At 38.4% G+C, this 18,625-nt stretch overlaps 1 protein-coding gene across 3 annotated transcripts in view; it reads right to left on the minus strand.

Annotated features, from left to right (window-relative positions):
* The window catches only part of LOC106059130 (zinc finger protein 423-like), a 51,515-nt gene that overhangs the window by 25,324 nt on the left and 7,566 nt on the right, over positions 1 to 18,625 (minus strand). For all 3 annotated transcript variants that reach the window (XM_056035619.1, XM_056035620.1, XM_056035617.1), the window contains exons 2-3: positions 18,354 to 18,434; positions 14,248 to 14,484 (exon numbers count right to left, since the gene is read on the minus strand). In XM_056035619.1, the coding sequence (XP_055891594.1) occupies positions 14,248 to 14,484; positions 18,354 to 18,434 (318 nt within the window). The remainder of the gene's footprint in view (positions 1 to 14,247; positions 14,485 to 18,353; positions 18,435 to 18,625) is intronic.

Raw genomic sequence — 18,625 nt, forward strand, 5'->3', positions numbered from 1 at the left:
TCTAGTCATCCTCAGACAACGCCGACTGTACTGGCTCGGCCAAGTTCGCCGGATGGAGGACAATTGTATCCCGTAAGTCATTCTTTACAGACAACTCTATACAAAAGAGATTCGTTTTTCTCACAAAATATCATCTGAATGAAATAAATGTGATGCATAGTGTAAAATGGTGTTCCATAAGTTTAGTTCCACGAATGATTCAGTAACGCGAAATGTCACTTTGACACTGAAATATGATATAATATAGGGCCTTCTAGGTGTAGAGCCTATATTTTCCTGGCATGTTTCATCCACTGTATTGTAAGGTTACATTTCAAAGCTATTCTTTGTAAGGTGTTGTCCTCCTTTTCGTCTTCTTTGAGAATGCAGCTGTATGGAAACAATGGTAACCATGGAAACTGGAAGCCTTTTTACAATGAGAGATAGAGACAGATAAAAAGTTTAACAATAAATACAGTAAGCCACTATATACATTTTTTTTTGTGACACTAGAAGTCGTAGAGGAAAGGACAAAAATTGCCGATCTGATCATATACGCTTGCAGTGCTGGTGTAACCTCTATCATGTCATATTGGACCTATCAATGTGATGTTCACACCATTGTAGTTTGACGTGACCTATGTTACATTGGACCTATCAGCACATATGATGTCCACATCATTGTAGTGTGACGTCACCTACGTCATATTGGACCTGTCAACACACGTGATGACATCATTGTAGTGTGACGTAACCTACGTCATATTGGACCTATCAACACACGTGATGTCCAGATCATTGTAGTGTGACGTAACCTATTTCACCTTGGACTTTTGTAACTTGTAAAGTCGATGGGGCAAATAACGTAAAACTGAAATGGATCCGAAGTCAATGATTAACGAGCGTACTGTGAGATCATAACAAAGACCAGTTGTCTTTATTTTCCCTCAAAAAATGTAAATGAGCTTTATGGACTATAGACTTTGTATGTTTTCAGACTCTTTGATTTGTAAACTTTAGGAAAAAAAAAAACAAGGTTAAGGTTAACTTTAAGGACACTCTTTACGTTAAAAAAAAGGTAACAATATAATGAATAAATAGAAAAAAAAGGGAGACTGTGCAGTGGACATACTTTTTTTTAATGGACGGCTCAAGTCAATTTATATGACGACTGTAAGACAGCGTTCTAAAATTACGAGGGCAGTAACCCTGATTTAACTTGCACCTTTATCTGGTAATTATTTCCCTTTCTTTTTTTTTTTTTCTGCGCGCTGAATTTCTTCCGACAGGTCTAATTAATCTTCGTAAAGCTGCACTGATTTCGAGGCCCCGTGATATCTATCTTCCTCTATGTCTTAATGATCTCTAGAGACACCGTGGACATCAACATCTCTTTCCAAAAACCTTTCTATTCCATGCCACGATCCATTTTCTTCTGTTTTCTATCTATGTTTTTGCTATCATTTTTTTTTCAGACTCAACCTTTGAAAGCTCGTGTTTTTTTGTTTTTGTTTTTTTTTTCCCCTTTTACTTCAAAGATGGATTTTAAAGAAAAGGATTTTCGAGGCTTTATTGATTTGGAAAAATCCGGGAGGGAGGAAAAAGATGTCCTGATGGGGGAAAAGAAGCTTTCTTTTTCTTACAGATTAGCATGTGTTTAGGATTCGTGAACGCTTATAGAGAAAAGTTGTTGACTTGGCTGCAGGAACAAGTCTTCACTACTCTCTAAACAGATGGTTTCATTCACATTCAATACATATGATGTTACCATAGATATATATTATACCTAGACTGGACATAGAAATCTCTAACACTGCATTAAAAAATGTTGTGAAAAACTTCAAAAAAAAAGTTTAAACAAGGCATTGTTTTATAAACTAGTTATAAGAAGCAATTTTTTTCAACCCTAACCTATGTAATATATAATTTAATGTTTAGATCTAGATCTAGAAATCGAACATCAAAAATAAGAGTACTCTTGCGTGGTCGAGAGGCTACCTAGAAGGGGGCTCGAGGTTCGACACCCGACTCGGGTAGAATTGCGTTTACCGAGCGCCTAAAGGCAGCACGGAAAACCAACTCCTAGATACCCCTCCCCCCACTGGTCCACAAATGGGATTAGACCAGGGGCGGACTGGGTGTCAAAATTGGCCGGGCATTTCAATAAAATTCGGCCCACAAATTCTCAATAATGTGATGGGCATAAATTTCTAGGTGTATCGGTCCTTTAAAAATCATTGTTAAGTTTGATAATGTATCGATATGCATGCATACAGTGAACTCTATATCTTGATAAGCAATATAGCGTCTTTTTAAATCAGCAATTAAACCTAAAAAGATGCAGCCTACTAGTAGCACTGTCTACATTCTACATTTAATTTTCGGAAAATGTGTTCGATTAAAAGAGTATTACACTGTAATGTCTGTGAAAGATTTTTTTAACACGACACTCAGAGGGCCTTTTATAAAAATAAAAATATAATAAGAATATTATAAAACCTTTAACAACTTGATATGTGCCATAGTGACTTCGATCAGGCCATTTCGGTGGCCCTACCGGCCCATTTGGGTACCGGCCCACCGGGCATTTACCCAAATGCCAATATAACCAGTCCGCCCCTGGATTAGACCAAAGCGCTCTGAGCATGCTATAAGCATGAAAGTAGCGCTATATAAAAGCTATAATAATTAATTAATTAATAATTATTATTTTGGCCATTTTCAGATACATAATCTACAAAGATCTAGGTAATCAATCTATTTAAATGTACATAAGATGATCAAAATCAACAGACTTATATTATTTCTCCCAAGGATTTTCGAAACGTGATATCAAAGGAAACTAACAGGAAATTGCTTTATTTCATAGATTTGCGTGAATATATAGTTCTGTGATTAATAGCCCATTCTATTCAAAATTCACAAAATGGTATTGTATTTTTTCTTAACTTTAAAAAGTAAAGGTCATTACTTTTCTAAGACACAAAAGATTCGGTGCGACTTCCCTTACAGCAGCTTGAAAAAGAGTTACGTAAATAGCAATCTCATAGACATAAATAAATATAGACTGGAAAAAGGAAGTAACTTCATGTAACTTGAAAACATGTATATCTATTGCATTCGGATTTCCGAATTATGAAAAGTTACATAATCTTCATTCTTAGAGATTAAACAAAACTACACTGCCTCCTTATTTACAATATATATAGGTGTGTATAGATATGAATACTTAACTTTTATACTGCTCGTAAATGCTTTATAATAAAGTACACAAAATTGCAAGTCACAAATTTTCGTTTCATAAAACTCTTTAATTGGCCAGTCTATATTTATTTATGTCTATGAGCAATCTATATATATATAGGTCTGTGATCTGATCATTATCGGATTATAATTTGTTTCCGTTTTCCAGTCTAGGTATAATATATATAGGTCTGTGAATGTTACACAATCTTTGCTAATTAGATCCATGATTACACTTAGTTTAGAGATTGTAATACACAGTGGAAACCATATAAATAGCAACATTTGTGGTGTATCCGGTGAACAAAAAAAAAAAAAAAGAAATGTTGATTTGTTCATAATAACAATACAGAATCACAATGTTGAAGCTCTTCTTTGTTTCATCAACATCATCTTTCCTTTGCGTTCCTCGTGGAACTCTTCACGGTCTCTTGCTAGTTTTTTAATGGCTACCCAGCTCTTTCGCCACGTTCTTTTTGCTCTTCCTCTACGTTTTGTGCCCTGGTGGGTTCTTATCTTATATGATACAGACGTTACTTCAAATAAGAAGATGATTACGTCCTACGCGTCATGCATTTAGTCATGCATATTAATCAATGACCTAAATTCTGCCAAGTCACTGGTTTTCCTGCTCAAGCAACCCATTCCATGCTCTAATAGCACTAGGGAAGAAGGAGCATTTGTACAAATTTGTCCTAGCATATGGGACAATGATCGTATTCTTATCTTTGTGTCTTTCTGAGTATTTTATTAAATGTTGTTTTTGTATTTGAAGATTATGGTTCAGAGTTTTATGTATAAATGCTGTATAAATTTAGTGATTTTACTAAAGTTCCACTCTAAGCCCTGTCTAGCTCTGTTGTTGGCATCTTTTCCAAGGGTGTGATTTTATTTAGTTGGCAAGGTTAAAGTTCAATTTAGCGCCCTTGACATTATCTTGAAAATCTCCGTGAATCTAACTACATTTTTTTGTTCCACTGAAAAAAAAAGGGTTAAGAACAAATATTTTGTACAAGAGAAGAAGATAAAGTGATATGAAGAAATATAGTGACGATGTAATAAAACCTAAAAAAAAACGCCAGGAAATGAAAAGACATGGAGATATCTTGAAATAAATACAACAATGTCAAGGACGCGTATAGAAATAGCTGCCAACTAAAAATAAAAATTACTTTGTGTTACAAATGGAAAAGAGCTTAGAAATTGATTTTACACTTCCGCAAAGTGCATACAAATTATAATTTGGTATTATATACCACGATACTTTATTATTCGGTACATCGGATACACCCATAAGGTTGTCAATTATGGGTCCGCCTTTAAATATGAAAATGCCGTATAAGGGATGGACTGGGGGTCAAAATCGGCCCGGGCATTTCTATACCACCCGGTCCATAAATTGTAAATTATATGATGGACATGAGATTTTAGGTCTACCTGTCATCAAAAACCTTGTGTTAAGTTTGATAAGACCATATGTTGTTTTTTAATCGCAAAGTGTATAGGCCTTAAAAAGGACGAAGCCTTTTAGTATCTCTGTCTACGGATGTAGACCATTACATTATTTCGGAAAATGTGTTAGATTACATTAGTAGGCCTTTGTAGAGTATGTGAAAGATATTTTTTTTTTACATACTTCGCCCAGGGGGCCCCTGTTATAAGGAATACTATAAAAACATTCAACAATTTAATACGTGCCTTGGTGACATCAATGCGGGCCTTATCTAATAAATACAGACGTGATTTCAAAAAACAAGATGATACTTTGGTCAAGTGTGGTCCTACCGGCCCATTTGGATACCAGCCCATCGGGCATTTGCCCTAATGCCCATATAGCCAGTCCCCCCTGTGCCGTATACTGTAGCGCAGAAAGAAATTTATTTTGTGTTTAGAAATCTCTTAGTTTATAAACGAGGTCTTATTTAAGCTTACGGTTTTATAACATTAACAGAAGTTTATAGCACCAAAGAGAGACTGGGAGAAAATTCCATTTTTTTTTTTTACAATGTTCAGAATGACAGCATTATTCCAGGTCATGGTTTTATAACTCTTCAAACGCCATTGCAGATTTGTCATAAAGTCTGAGATCGTGGTTACACGTGCCCTACCTGTGACCGCAGCTGTGTATCAAGGATGGGCCCCTTTAGTCACACAAGAAGTTGCAAAGGGAAAAGATCTTCTCTCGAGACGTAAAACGCCACAGACTTAGACTTACAAATATATATTACCCAGAATACTTCAACATATTGTGTTAAAGCCTAAAGGTTGACGAAGATGAACACTAGGATTGGTTACAAGAATGATGCCATAACGGAATGCAGCCTGTTCAAGAGACATAGTAGAGACTAGCAACTCCATTTTTTAGTTAAATGATTTTATATTGAAATGACATTTACATAACTGATTAAAAAGCCAGCGTTAGCAACGGGTGGCTGTAGATTTATTTTTCTTTATTAGCTCCGCCCTCTTCTCTCTTTTAGAAATGTAGACGATGGCCTGATTTTAAAAACATGTGAAACAAGAGAGAGCCCAGTGAAGAGTTGTTTTTCTTTAAAACGGTCACCAGCCAGCCAGACTTTTGGATATTAACTCGTTCTTGCTAAACTGAAGCTCCTTAAATTTTAAATTGGGAAAAGAACTAAATAAATGTAAAGATTTCGTAGATATACTATAGAAAATGATTCAAACTAAGTGATATAGTCAATGAAGTTTAAGCCTTATCTCCCCTCCCCCCTCGCCAATCTTCCTTTGAAAATACAATACCGCCAGCCCTTTTTGTCCTCAACAGTAAAATTTCTCCCCTTTGTCATAATAATAATAATAATAATAATAATCTTTATTGTCCGTATGGAAATTTGTCTTACAATTTGTGCATTACACCAAACAAAAAACATTATAACTATAAGAAACCAAAGTGTACATTCACACCAGACTCACTCATAATTTACATGTGACAAAGGTTATACCATCATGTCAATAACGCCCTCAACCAGTCTAAATATATAGTCAGGTAGACGTTAGCAGATATACATGCGGCCAAGAAAGACAGTGTGTGAGAATCAAATAGCACGTTTTAGCTAGGTATAAGATAAGTCACATGATCATGTGAAAAACTGGAAAGAAAAATTAATGCCGCAGACGAAGATGTCGCCTGCACTGATCGAAGATGTCGTCTGCAATGATTGATTTAAGTTCTCGATTTATTTCTAGGCTTATCTGAAAAGATAGACCTAGTTGTTCCTTTTTTTTTCCTGTGAGTATTAGTGTTTGTTCCACGAACAGGAACTCGTTTTATAGCGAAATCGAATTTGCCAAAAGTTCGCGGAACAAAAATTATATGTACCTGTTTGTAAGGCAGTCTGTGAGTACGACTGACCAACATTTTCTACCAAGCAGTCTGTGAGTACCACTGACCAACATGTGCTACCAAGCAGTCTGTGAGTACGACTGACCAACATGTGCCACCAAGCAGTCTGTGAGTACGACTGACCAACATGTGCTACCAAGCAGTCTGTGAGTACGACTGACCAACATGTGCTACCAAGCAGTCTGTGAGTACCACTGACCAACATGTGCTACCAAGCAGTCTGTGAGTACCACTGACCAACATGTGCTACCAAGCAGTCTGTGAGTACGACTGACTAACATGTGCTACCAAGCAGTCTGTGAGTACGACTAACATGTGCTACCAAGCAGTCTGTGAGTACCACTAACTAACATGTGCTACCAAGCAGTCTGTGACTACGACTGACCAACATGTGATACCAAGCAATCTGTGAGTACGACTGACCAACATGTGCCACCAAGCAGTCTGTGAGTACGACTGACCAACATGTGCTACCAAGGAGTCTGTGAGTACGACTGACCAACATGTGATACCAAAGCAGTCTGTGAGTACGACTGACCAACATGTGATACCAAAGCAGTCTGTGAGTACGACTGACCAACATGTGATACCAAAGCAGTCTGTGAGTACGACTGACCAACATGTGCTACCAAGGAGTCTGTGAGTACGACTGACCAACATGTGCTACCAAGCAGACTGTGAGTACGACTGACCAACATGTGCTACCACGCAGTCTGTGAGTAAGACTGAACAACATGTGCTACCAAGCAGTCTGTGAGTACGACTGACCAACATGTGCCACCAAGCAGTCTGTGAGTACGACTGACCAACATGTGCTACTAAGCAGTCTGTGAGTACGACTGACCAACATGTGCTACCAAGCAATCTGTGAGTACGACTGACCAACATGTGCTACCAAGCAGTCTGTGAGTACGACTGACCAACATGTGCTACCAAGCAGTATGTGAGTACGACTGACTAACATGTGCTACCAAGCAGTCTGTGAGTACGACTGACCAACATGTGCTACCAAGCAGTCTGTAAGTACGACTGACCAACATGTGCTACCAAGCAGTCTGTGAGTACGACTGACTAACATGTGCTACCAAGCAGTCTGTGAGTACGACTGACCAACATGTGCTACCAAGCAGTCTGTAAGTACCACTGACTAACATGTGCTACCAAGCAGTCTGTGAGTTCGACTGACCAACATGTGCTACCAAGCAGTCTGTGAGTACGACTGACCAACATGTGCTACCAAGCAGTCTGTGAGTACGACTGACCCACATGTGCTACCAAGCAGTCTGTGAGTACGACTGACCAACAGTTGCTACCAAGCAGTCTGTAAGTACGACTGACCAACATGTGCTACCAAGCCAACTGTGCGCGTGTGTTACACAAACTCCCTTAGTCATGATTCGTCGCTAGTTCTGGTCTATAGAATTCGGTGTTTAGAAGCGCAATTTTATTTAACGTTTTCATGTTATACTTAAGTTTGTATATCATTTATGGTGTTTTGAAGCATTTAAATAACATTCTATACTAATCAACAGAAATGTAGCCTTCAGGATATTCTATGCATCATATTTTGTCCATTCGAATGGAGATATTTTTAAGGTCAAATTCTGTCCAGATTTTTTCAAAGACTAGGCCTACTTAATCGTCTACAAATCAACAAGATTAGGAATTGGCCCATAAATTAATCTGATCATTCCATTGTTATCTCTACAACACGTTATTCTATTGCCCCCATCTATGTTCATGCCATTATAATGAAACCCTACGTTAACTGCCACATTGTTCTAGCGTGTATTAGCCCAAAGCACCAACGCCTATTGATCCGTCTTCTTTCAAGACGAAAATAGAATTTTTAAATTGTGATTTTAAAAAAATAACGAAACAAACAAAAAAAAAAAAAAAAGGAAAGCCAGCATGGAAGTATTGATTCCATCAGCACCACTAGGGATTGCTTATTTAAAGTTTTAACAGTCAATGCACAGAGAAGCCTCCTTAGGGAGGCACTAGAATTCCAGTAGCCATGGTAACGGGACTCCCGGGGGATGAATGGCTTGGCCGCCACTCGTCGCTATCCAAGGCTCTAAGGGAGATCATCCCCCCAACCCCCCTACAGTTACCTCCCCTTCTCGTTTACGTATATTCTCCTGGCTCCGTATTCTGTCTGTGAGTGGGTTGAACTTGATAACAACGGAGGCCCAAGTGTTGAGCTTATAATGTAGGCTTCTTGCCTGGACTGATGGACACTGCTAAGGTATAGGTTTTGATCTTACGAGGAGTAGAGGTGAAGTCGAATTTAAAAAAAAAATCTTTTGCATTCCTGGAAAAGGAGGAGAGAAGGGGGGGGGGCGTTGATCGTGACGACATTGATAACAAGATAAACTTACAGGACAACAAGGAACCAAAAGGACATAAGGAACTAACAGGACATAGTGAGCCAACAGATTATAATGAGCCCGCAGGACAGAATGAACCAAAAGGAATCAATGAATCAAAAAGAATTAATGAACCAAAAGATGATAATCAATTAGAAGGACTTAAAGAACCAAAAAGGTCAATATGAACCAACGAACATGATGAGCCAACAGGACATGATGAGCCAACAGGACATGGTGAGCCAACAGGGCATGATGAGCCAACAGGACATGATGAGACAACAGGATATGATGAGCCAACAGGACATGATAAGCCAACAGGACATGATGAGCCAACAGGACACGATAAGCCAACAGGGCATGATGAGCCAACAGGACATGATGAGCCAACAGGACATGGTGAGCCAACAGGACATGATGAGCCAACAGGACATGATGAGCCAAAAGGACATGATGAGCCAACAGGACACGATGAGCCAACAGGACACGATGAGCCAACAGGACATAATGAACCAACATGACATAATGAACCACAAGTTTTTCGAAGACATGGGCTTCAAATGTATTATTTAAATCGTCCTTTGGTCTACAGCTCGTTGGTAAGTCACCTAGGCTCAAAGGCGTATTTCTTTTAGTAGGCTTACAGCTCAAATGTGTCCAGAAAGTTCCAAGTGTTACACTCCTTCCCAAAGCTCATGGTATGCTCTCCCAGACATAAGCACTCGCCTTTTCCGTTTGCGACGACAACATTAAAACTCATATTACCTTTTTTAACTCTTTCTCTCCTAATTAACGACATCATCGTTGATTTGACCTCATTAAATTAAAATAATGTTTGGTTTTATAAACTTTAATTTGTGTTATATAAAAAGAGCATGCATTCTCCTATAAATCTATACCAAAAGTAACGTTTTCTGATTATAAACAAAAATGTTATTGAAGTTTAATCATAACAGGGTACAATGTACAAATGTGATAAAAATTCTGTCAGAACATGGAAAAAGTGGAAAAATAATTACGGAGATAATGAGTTAAAATTATCTTCAATGTAACATTTTAGAAATCTGAACTAGATCTCTAACTGCATTGCTTTCTCTGAGTTGTGACTCGTGACGTTTTTAAAATATGAAACCTATCCTTATGACTAATGTAATGCCGATGATAATATGGGACAAGATACTGATTCCGGGGCCCGTGACTACTTTAATTTAGAATTATTACTAGCCTATACATAAAGAGTGTTTTTTTTTCTTCTATAAGGCAAAAGATGTAACGCTTAATGGTTTCTATGTCCAACGATTTTTATGGCATTGTCATGTGACCAGTATGACAATCATGCCAGGTATTTATTGGGACTAGAGATCTACTCTATAATTATCTCAAAGTGATCCAAAAACTTCTCAAATAAATATCTCTACTTACATCAAGAAATATTTCATACGCCGATATAACTGTCACGTACCTACACAACGTACGCGACTCTTGTTTACATAAAACGGAAGTTGGACATTGCACTAAAAATTGGTCGAATTTCATAGTCTGTTTTTAGTTGTTATTGTTATTTTGCCTACAAACCAACACAATTAAGAGCTTCACGAACGACAAAGCCAAACAGGCAAGCAGCTTATCGAACAATGTTTCCAAAAAAAAAATCGATTTCCGTCTCTAAAATGATTTTCCAAAAAAAAAAGTATCTGTGATTTTTTAAGTCCTGCTAACGCTTGCGAGTCTTCACATAATGAGCTGAAGAATACAATCAATATGCAACCTTACACAACAGCTTCTAAAGAACTTGCTAATTGTGTAGACTATAACCCACATGGCATAAACAAGAAACTAAATTCCTCTATGTAAGAATGTGAGTCAGTGATCTCATCTCATGAGACCTAAACAGCGATTCATACAAAGTGCGTATGCTGGCAGAGAAAATGAATCAAACATCAGAAAGCTGTTAAACTTATGTAAAACTAAGTTGATTTCTAGAACAAAAACATGGTGGCTCAACGAAATACACATGGAAGACATTGAAAACCATGCAGAAATATTGAATAAAAAATCTCAAAACGAGGTTGATGTTATCTGAGTTTCTTACAACAGTGGCGTCACTAGGGGGTGCGTGCCGCACTGGGTGACACGCCCTACAGATGCCACTGTCTTATAACACACGACTCCCTAAGACTGTTTTTTTTTTTCTTATTTAATAAGTATGACAATTTAGACAATTTGAAGAAAATCCGAAAATTTAAAATCGAACCCATCCCAACCGCCATTGAACCTATTTCTATAAAATGTTTTGAAAACATGCCAGACATGACGACAGCGTTCAAGGTAGATCAACCAAACTAAAGGAAAAATATTTCCAGAACCTCAAAGAGCCACATGTGTGAAAATGTCCTCCAGAGGATGACAGTGTAAATGAATATGATCCCTGGAGAGCTACCATGCGGGTCAGATGCCAATGCACATGGAGGCAGTATAATGACTCTTCATCACGTTTCATAGTTGGTGGCGTCCAGTACATGCAATATAGGCAAATAAATGGTCGCAACGTTCAGCCACGGTTGAATGGGGGGAAAAGGAGGACTCTTTATTGCATTCAGCTGAAGAGCGACCACAGAGAACGCTGTAAAAATGTCTACTCTCGTTGCATAAATATACATACTTCTGTCAGACAGTTTAGTTTAACCGAAAATGCCATTCATCTATATCAGTGGTTCCCAAACTGTGTTCCGCGGGACCCTAGTGTTCCACGAGGAACGCATAGGTGTTCCATAAACTACCTGAATAATGAACTAGAAGCCACCACGATCATCAATCTCTCCAAAAAAAATAATAAGTAAAGTGTTCCGCTAAATACTCAGAATGTGCGAAGTGTTCCGCTAAATAATAAAGAATGTGCGAAGTGTTCCTCTAAATACTCAGAATGTGCGAAGTGTTCCTCTAAATACTCAGAATGTGTGAAGTGTTCCTCTAAATACTCAGAGTGTGCGAAGTGTTCCTCTAAATACTCAGAATGTGCGAAGTGTTCCTCTAAATACTCAGAATGTGCGAAGTGTTCCTCTAAATACTCAGAGTGTGCGAAGTGTTCCTCTAAATACTCAGAGTGTGCGAAGTGTTCCTCTAAATACTCAGAATGTGCGAAGTGTTCCTCTAAATACTCAGAGTGTGCGAAGTGTTCCGTTAAGGAAAAAGTTTGGGCAATGCTGATCTATATCTACGTGTTGCAGTCACAGCTTTGGTAAGCAGGCATTGTTTCTAGAAGAAATTATTAGATACCACACAAGACTTTGATTTAGAAAAAAAAGAATTAATTGGCAGTGTCATGAGGTACGAAGAAAAAAGACAATAGAAAGATATAGTGACACCGTTCTATTCTGACCCAACTAGTTTACAATACACAATATATATTGATAGCGTTCTATTCTGACCCAACTAGCTTACAATACACAATATATTTTGACAGCGTTCTATTCTGACCCAACTAGCTTACAATACACAATATATTTTGACAGCGTTCTATTCGGACCCAACTAGCTTACAATACACAATATATTTTGACAGCGTTCTATTCTGATTCAACTAGCTTACAATACACAATATATATTAACAGCGTTCTATTCTGACCCAACTAGTTTACAATACACAATATATATTGACAGCGTTCTATTCTGACCCAACTAGTTTACAATACTGTAACAATACACAATATATTTTGACAGCGTTCTATTCTGACCCAACTAGCTTACAATACACAATATATATTGACAGCGTTCTATTCTGACCCAACTAGTTTACAATACACAATATATATTGACAGCGTTCTATTATGACCCAACTAGCTTGCAATACACAATATATTTTGACAGCATTCTATTCTGACTCAACTAGTTTACAATACACAATATAAATTGACAGCGTTCTATTCTGACCCAACTAGCTTACAATACATATTATATATTGACAATGTTCTATTCTGACCCAACTAGTTTGCAATATATAGATCGCTGACTGCTCGGTTGGTACGCGCTCCAGACTGTCATCACGATGTTAAACCATAGATGTTAAACCATATCGCACTGCCTTAGTGCCTATCCCTTCCGCCCTAAAGGTCTGGACTAGGATGTAGTAATCTTTATTTTTGAAAGACGTTCAAAACTTATAAAGCCAAAAAAACACAAACCAAAACATGTCCCAGAATAGACGGTGACACATTGCCTTGGGTATTGAACAATTATCAATAGGCCCCAAACAACCTCAAAGAGTTTAGAAATAGGTATGGCAAGCGATTGATACTGTTATGACCCTACATTGCGCCCTGTGTCTATAGGTGAAAGACTGTGCACCTTAAGACACAGGACAGAGGCACTCTCAAAGATAGAGGAAGTCAAGATGGACGATAATTAGATCTAGGATGTAAACAAGAAATACGTGTTGTTATTATTGAGTACTCTAGTTCAGTGATGCCCAACCTAATTCGACCAGTGGGCCACTTTAATTTTTGACACTCGTGTGGCGGGCCACATGAACGAAAATGTAAAAAAAAAAAAAAAAACGAAATGAAATTTACCTGAATTTGAAACTATTAGATTAGAAACCCGTGGATCTATTACTTACATTAAGGAATATCCGAAGTGATTTTTGTTTCACGCGTCAGAAAATGGCTTAATTCCTATACTTAAAATACCGTAAGAGCAACATTGTAGCTAACTTTGACGCCGACTCATTTTCTTGTCGCTTTTTGGTAAATATTTCCTTCGATAATGTAATCTCTATGCGTAGTTTAACAATCTTTTTATCCGCGTCTCAAACTTTTATATGTTGTTCTTTTTTGAAACAACCACACTTTCTTTACAAATCAAATATGTTGGCTTATTATCCACAAAAAAATGTAAAGATCCGTTCTCTTTGTCTGGTAGATTCTTATTTCATTAACACACTAAGGTTAAAGGTCATGGTACCTATCAATCAAAGAAAAATTGAGAGCCCTAACGTAGATAAAGATACATAAGTCAACCTTTTTTTTTTTGATAGGGTTGTCTACACTTTGTGCCGACATTTCGGCGGGCCGGATGGAACCACGTCGCGGGCCGGATTTGGCCCGCGGGCCGTATTTTGGGCATCACTGCTCTAGTTTGATAGTTGCTATAACATTACTGTTGTTCTATTATTAAACCAGTATTTTTAAATACTCCTTTCGTTGAGGTACTTTGGGCTCTCTGTTGGCTAAGTTACAGCAATACGAAACTGGCAAAGATTTATAACAATTTAACATTGAAACAATGTGCTTACCTAGGTCAGCCCCACACTCAAAATTGCGGTGATCCATGAACTGGTCAAGACTGTCGAACACCGCGTTGCATGTCTCACACCGCATCACTTTAGACTTCGAAGCGTCTTCCACAGACTTCGGATCTGCTTGGCTGGGGATCGGATCTGTACCCGTCTTAGTATTTACGGTTGAACTTAGACTGACGTCACTGTCCAAAGGTTGGTGAACTGGGACTTCACTGAGCTGTTCTTGGCTTTCTGGAATTGAGATTTGATTCAATAAATTAAAAAATTCTTAAAGGGAGGTAAATTTATGCAAGAGTTACAAAGTTTAAATTACTTTTATAACAAGGCTTGGCAAAATTATTAGAGTTACTCTTTCTTTCCTAAGGCAATTTAGTCGGATTGATTAAAAGACAGCGTCAAGGTTCACCACCCATCATATTTGTCACGGTTCAAAGAGTTCAAGACTTGGTGATCGGACTAAAGAATGACGTCACGAATCAGGCGTAAGATTTTTTTAAAAAGTAAATGAAAAGTGGCGACTCTAATTCACTAGACGACGAAACAAGTTGCATTCTGATATCTGTTTTACAATACTAATAAATCCGGGGGTGGGATGGGGGGGGGTAAATATTGTTACTGCGCTAATGTGGTATCGACCCGGAATGTAAAACAAAAAATATAAAAAATTAACTAGTGTTAAAAGATATTTTTTTAATCAGGTCATTAAATGAACATTATAATGTAGATTGTCATTTTTTTCCATTGTCTTACTAGATCTGGATCTCTATCAAGCTGAATTGATAATAGTTGACTTCATAATTCTTTTATCAACATTCAAAAGTATTATTTTCTCACTAACGCAGTAAACTTTTAAATTGCTAGCATACGGTGGTGCATCTTAACTCAAATGTTATTCAGCTGCATTTAAATAAACTAACTCTATTTTAAAAGAGGTATCACCTTTTTGTTTTGGTTATATTTCATATCCAACAGATCGATGTACACCCACAAATGAAGCCAAAACTTTGTTCTAGAAATTGCTCCTCCCACTAGTGTCATAGTCTTTTATTGCAGTACGCGATAGAATATAATAGTCTTTGAAATATAACGAACTTTTTAAGTAAACTTTTTGCTTCTTTGTAAAATGTTTGCGCAAAGTTTCTAAAATGTTTACATGTTTCGGATGTTTCTTCAGAGTTCAAGAAAATTTACTTCCTAGATAAAACTCCCGTAAGACTACGGTGCATGGCAGCGGGCAGGGATTGAACCCGGGACCATCTAGAAGACACTTCAGCGCGCATACCGCAAGACCATGCGTTTGTTTATTTGCTGTGCGGTATCTACTATCGAGTACAGACATAAACAGCGAAAGAGAGTCTAAACCGACCACGATTATGTCTTTGCTGGATGTATATGTGGTGGGTTTGGCACAGAAAACTAAATTCTAAATGACATGACGAAGGCAGCTCGTAGGCCGATTTCAATTTCTTTATTACACTTTCAAGACCTGCAGTCATGCGAAAACACATGGTGTAGAACAAGGCACGAAAAGGGAGTAGAGACAAAGTAGGTCCAGTAACGTGCAGACACTACAGTGACAAGAGATACCGGTAGAATGGGCAGTGTCCACGTTGTTCGGCCTTTATACGCGCGGACACAAGACGCCATCATGGGGGAAAGTCACGTGGATATCGGGGTGGCCAGTGTGGCCTAAACAAGTATCCACTCCACTACATACATATAGCTCCTCCTTCGTGGTAGAAGATCAGCACATTTCCTATGAACACGAAGATGATTGTAAAGTCCAATCCTCGCTTTAAAAAAGCCGGCCGCATACGTGGCATGGGTTGGGTCAGTTGCAGATAGGCCTGCTTCTTCTCTCAGCTTTTTGTTGGTTCGGTGCTCTTTCATGCTGGCCTTGCTTCGCATCTCGTGCTCTCTCCATGAGACGCAATCAAGAGTTGGTGCTTTCCAGCCCATCCAAATAACTGGGACCCGCGTAGCCACGTAAAATACTGCACTCCTCCTTATTCTTCAGACTTGAATGTAAGCTGTATTATTTTTATATACAAACGAGGGGAGATCACCCGGCCACTGTGTCTGAGACAATAAAGGCAAACAGGAGATTCATGTCTCTTGTTTCGTGTTTCTCGAGATGGAAATATAGAGAAAGGGGCATCTGAATACGTCACTTCCGCTGTGCTTTTTCTCATTTGGGGGGCTGGGTCACAACTGTGCTTATAAATGCGGTGGTGGAACATTACAGGAAAATGAAGTGAATTCCCTTGAGGTCCTTGACCTTTGACTTGGCCGCAGGTCGTTCTCCCAAATAGGGTGTGATCTATTTGCATTCAAATGCGCGTGAAACTCTTCAGACGGAGGATGCTAGGGGTGTCGTTTCACTTACGCCTGGCGATCCTTCTGATGGCCTCGAGGGTCATGGTGTGGATCCTTTTAATGGACAATCAGCAAAGATATGCTAATTAGTTATAATCAATTTGGTGGTTATTACATCCCTCGTTTTTCAAGTTTATTTTTTTTAAAGATGTTTTTAAAAATAGTTTAGTAAACATGGTATAGCTAGATTACTGCGGTAAAGATAGGTTATCCAGCATAAGCATCTCTCTTTCTACCCCCCCCCCAGTACACTGCTTGAAATATGTACTTCCCCCCCCCCCTCTTTACTGTTCACTTTCACCTATCAATTAGTGTTAGTCTGTTGGACCGCTGGGGCACCAAGTATGATCCGCTCGACCGTCTTTCTCCATTCCTCTCTGAAAAAGCTAATAAATACGCTGGGAGGATAATAAAAATAAAAGGCCAGACCTTTTACTGAATGAAGATAAAAAGGGAACGGTAGAGAAGCCCATCCTTGTAGGAGTCGCTGGCTTCAGAGGCGGCCCAGAAGGTGGCGAGGGGTGGGGGGTGTAACCGCCCTAGACCAGCGCCAGGGAGGGGTCGCGCCAGAGCCGGCGTTAGGCCACTGCAGCCTATGCGGTCGCAGTGGACCCCGCGTTTATTCTAAGTGTACATTATTAAATTAAACGTATATAAAATAACAGGGTTTTCGCGACCTCCTGGTTTTCCAGGGCCTCCAGGAAATCTCATGAAAAGGCAAAATATACGATAAAGTCCTGAACTTTTTTTTGAATTTATTCAAATCTCCTGAAGAATAGACAAAATTGACATTTTGGGGTGCCTATAATTAAAAAGTGGCATTGCAAGCTTTCATTTGATAAAAAATTTATTGCAAAGACGAAAGTAGGCCTATTTTCTAATTCAAAAAAAAAAAAATTTGACATTATGCTCATCCCTACCCAGACTAGGCCCCGCTCGATCCGTTTCGCATAGGGCCCCCCATATGCTAGGGCCGGCCCTGGGTCGAGCGATATGGAAATTCTTTTACCGCCATCTGACAATCAAACAAAAAAAAATGCAGCCCATCTAATGTACCGTACCAATACTCTAGATGAGTCTAGATCTATATGTCGACTTCACATACACCTTGTAGGCATTATTGTTAAAACTATACTGGCCTCTATAACAACAACCGTGAAAGTTTTTAGCATGATATTTTGGGTTAGAATTAGGCATGCGACATTCGCCCAGGGCCCCACGCACAGCTAAGGCCGCCTCTGGTGACATGTTCTTAGATTAGAAAGAAAGTTTCGACATGTTGAGACTCACTCTATAAAATACAAATCAACTTTATCAACTGTAAACATAGGATGTTTGTTTGTAAAATGTTTTACATGTTTCGGATGTTCCTTCAGAGTTGAAGATAGTTTACTTCCTAGTCCAAACCTCCCGCAGGACGACGGGGGATGGGAGCGGGCAGGGTTTGAACCCTCGACCGTCGATAAATCCGAACGACAGTCCACCGCGCAAACCGCACGACCAGGCATCAAGGATTTCAAGATTGGGTAAGTGAACCTACAAAAAATTTGCTAATGAGGCAGTTAATCATTGATTTTAATGGAAAATGTCTCATTAAAAAGAACTTATAGAGTACAAGATGTATTCGTTTTTTTAGAGGTTTGAAAAAAAAATTCATTGCTGTACATTTTATTGATTTCTCACTGCAAGAAAAAAAAAGGTGAAGGGGGGGAGGCAAAATTTACCTGAAATCTCCTTGGTGATGTCAACATCGGCTGCTGCTGTTGTGAGCAGAGTTGTCTCATCTTGGTCATTTAACTCTTCAGCTAAAAGTTTAAAACCAAAATAAAATTAATAAAACAAAAAAAAATGTTTTTAATTCAAGATTTTTTCAAAAAAAAAAAATAATAATAATATAACTATTGTTAATGAATATTGTCAACTTTCATTTTACAATATAAAATAATGACGTTGTATTGGTGTGACTACCCTGTGACATTTTAATTTTAAAAATTAT

This window comes from Biomphalaria glabrata, chromosome 7, assembly GCF_947242115.1.
Source record: "Biomphalaria glabrata chromosome 7, xgBioGlab47.1, whole genome shotgun sequence".
Lineage (NCBI taxonomy): Eukaryota > Metazoa > Mollusca > Gastropoda > Planorbidae > Biomphalaria > Biomphalaria glabrata.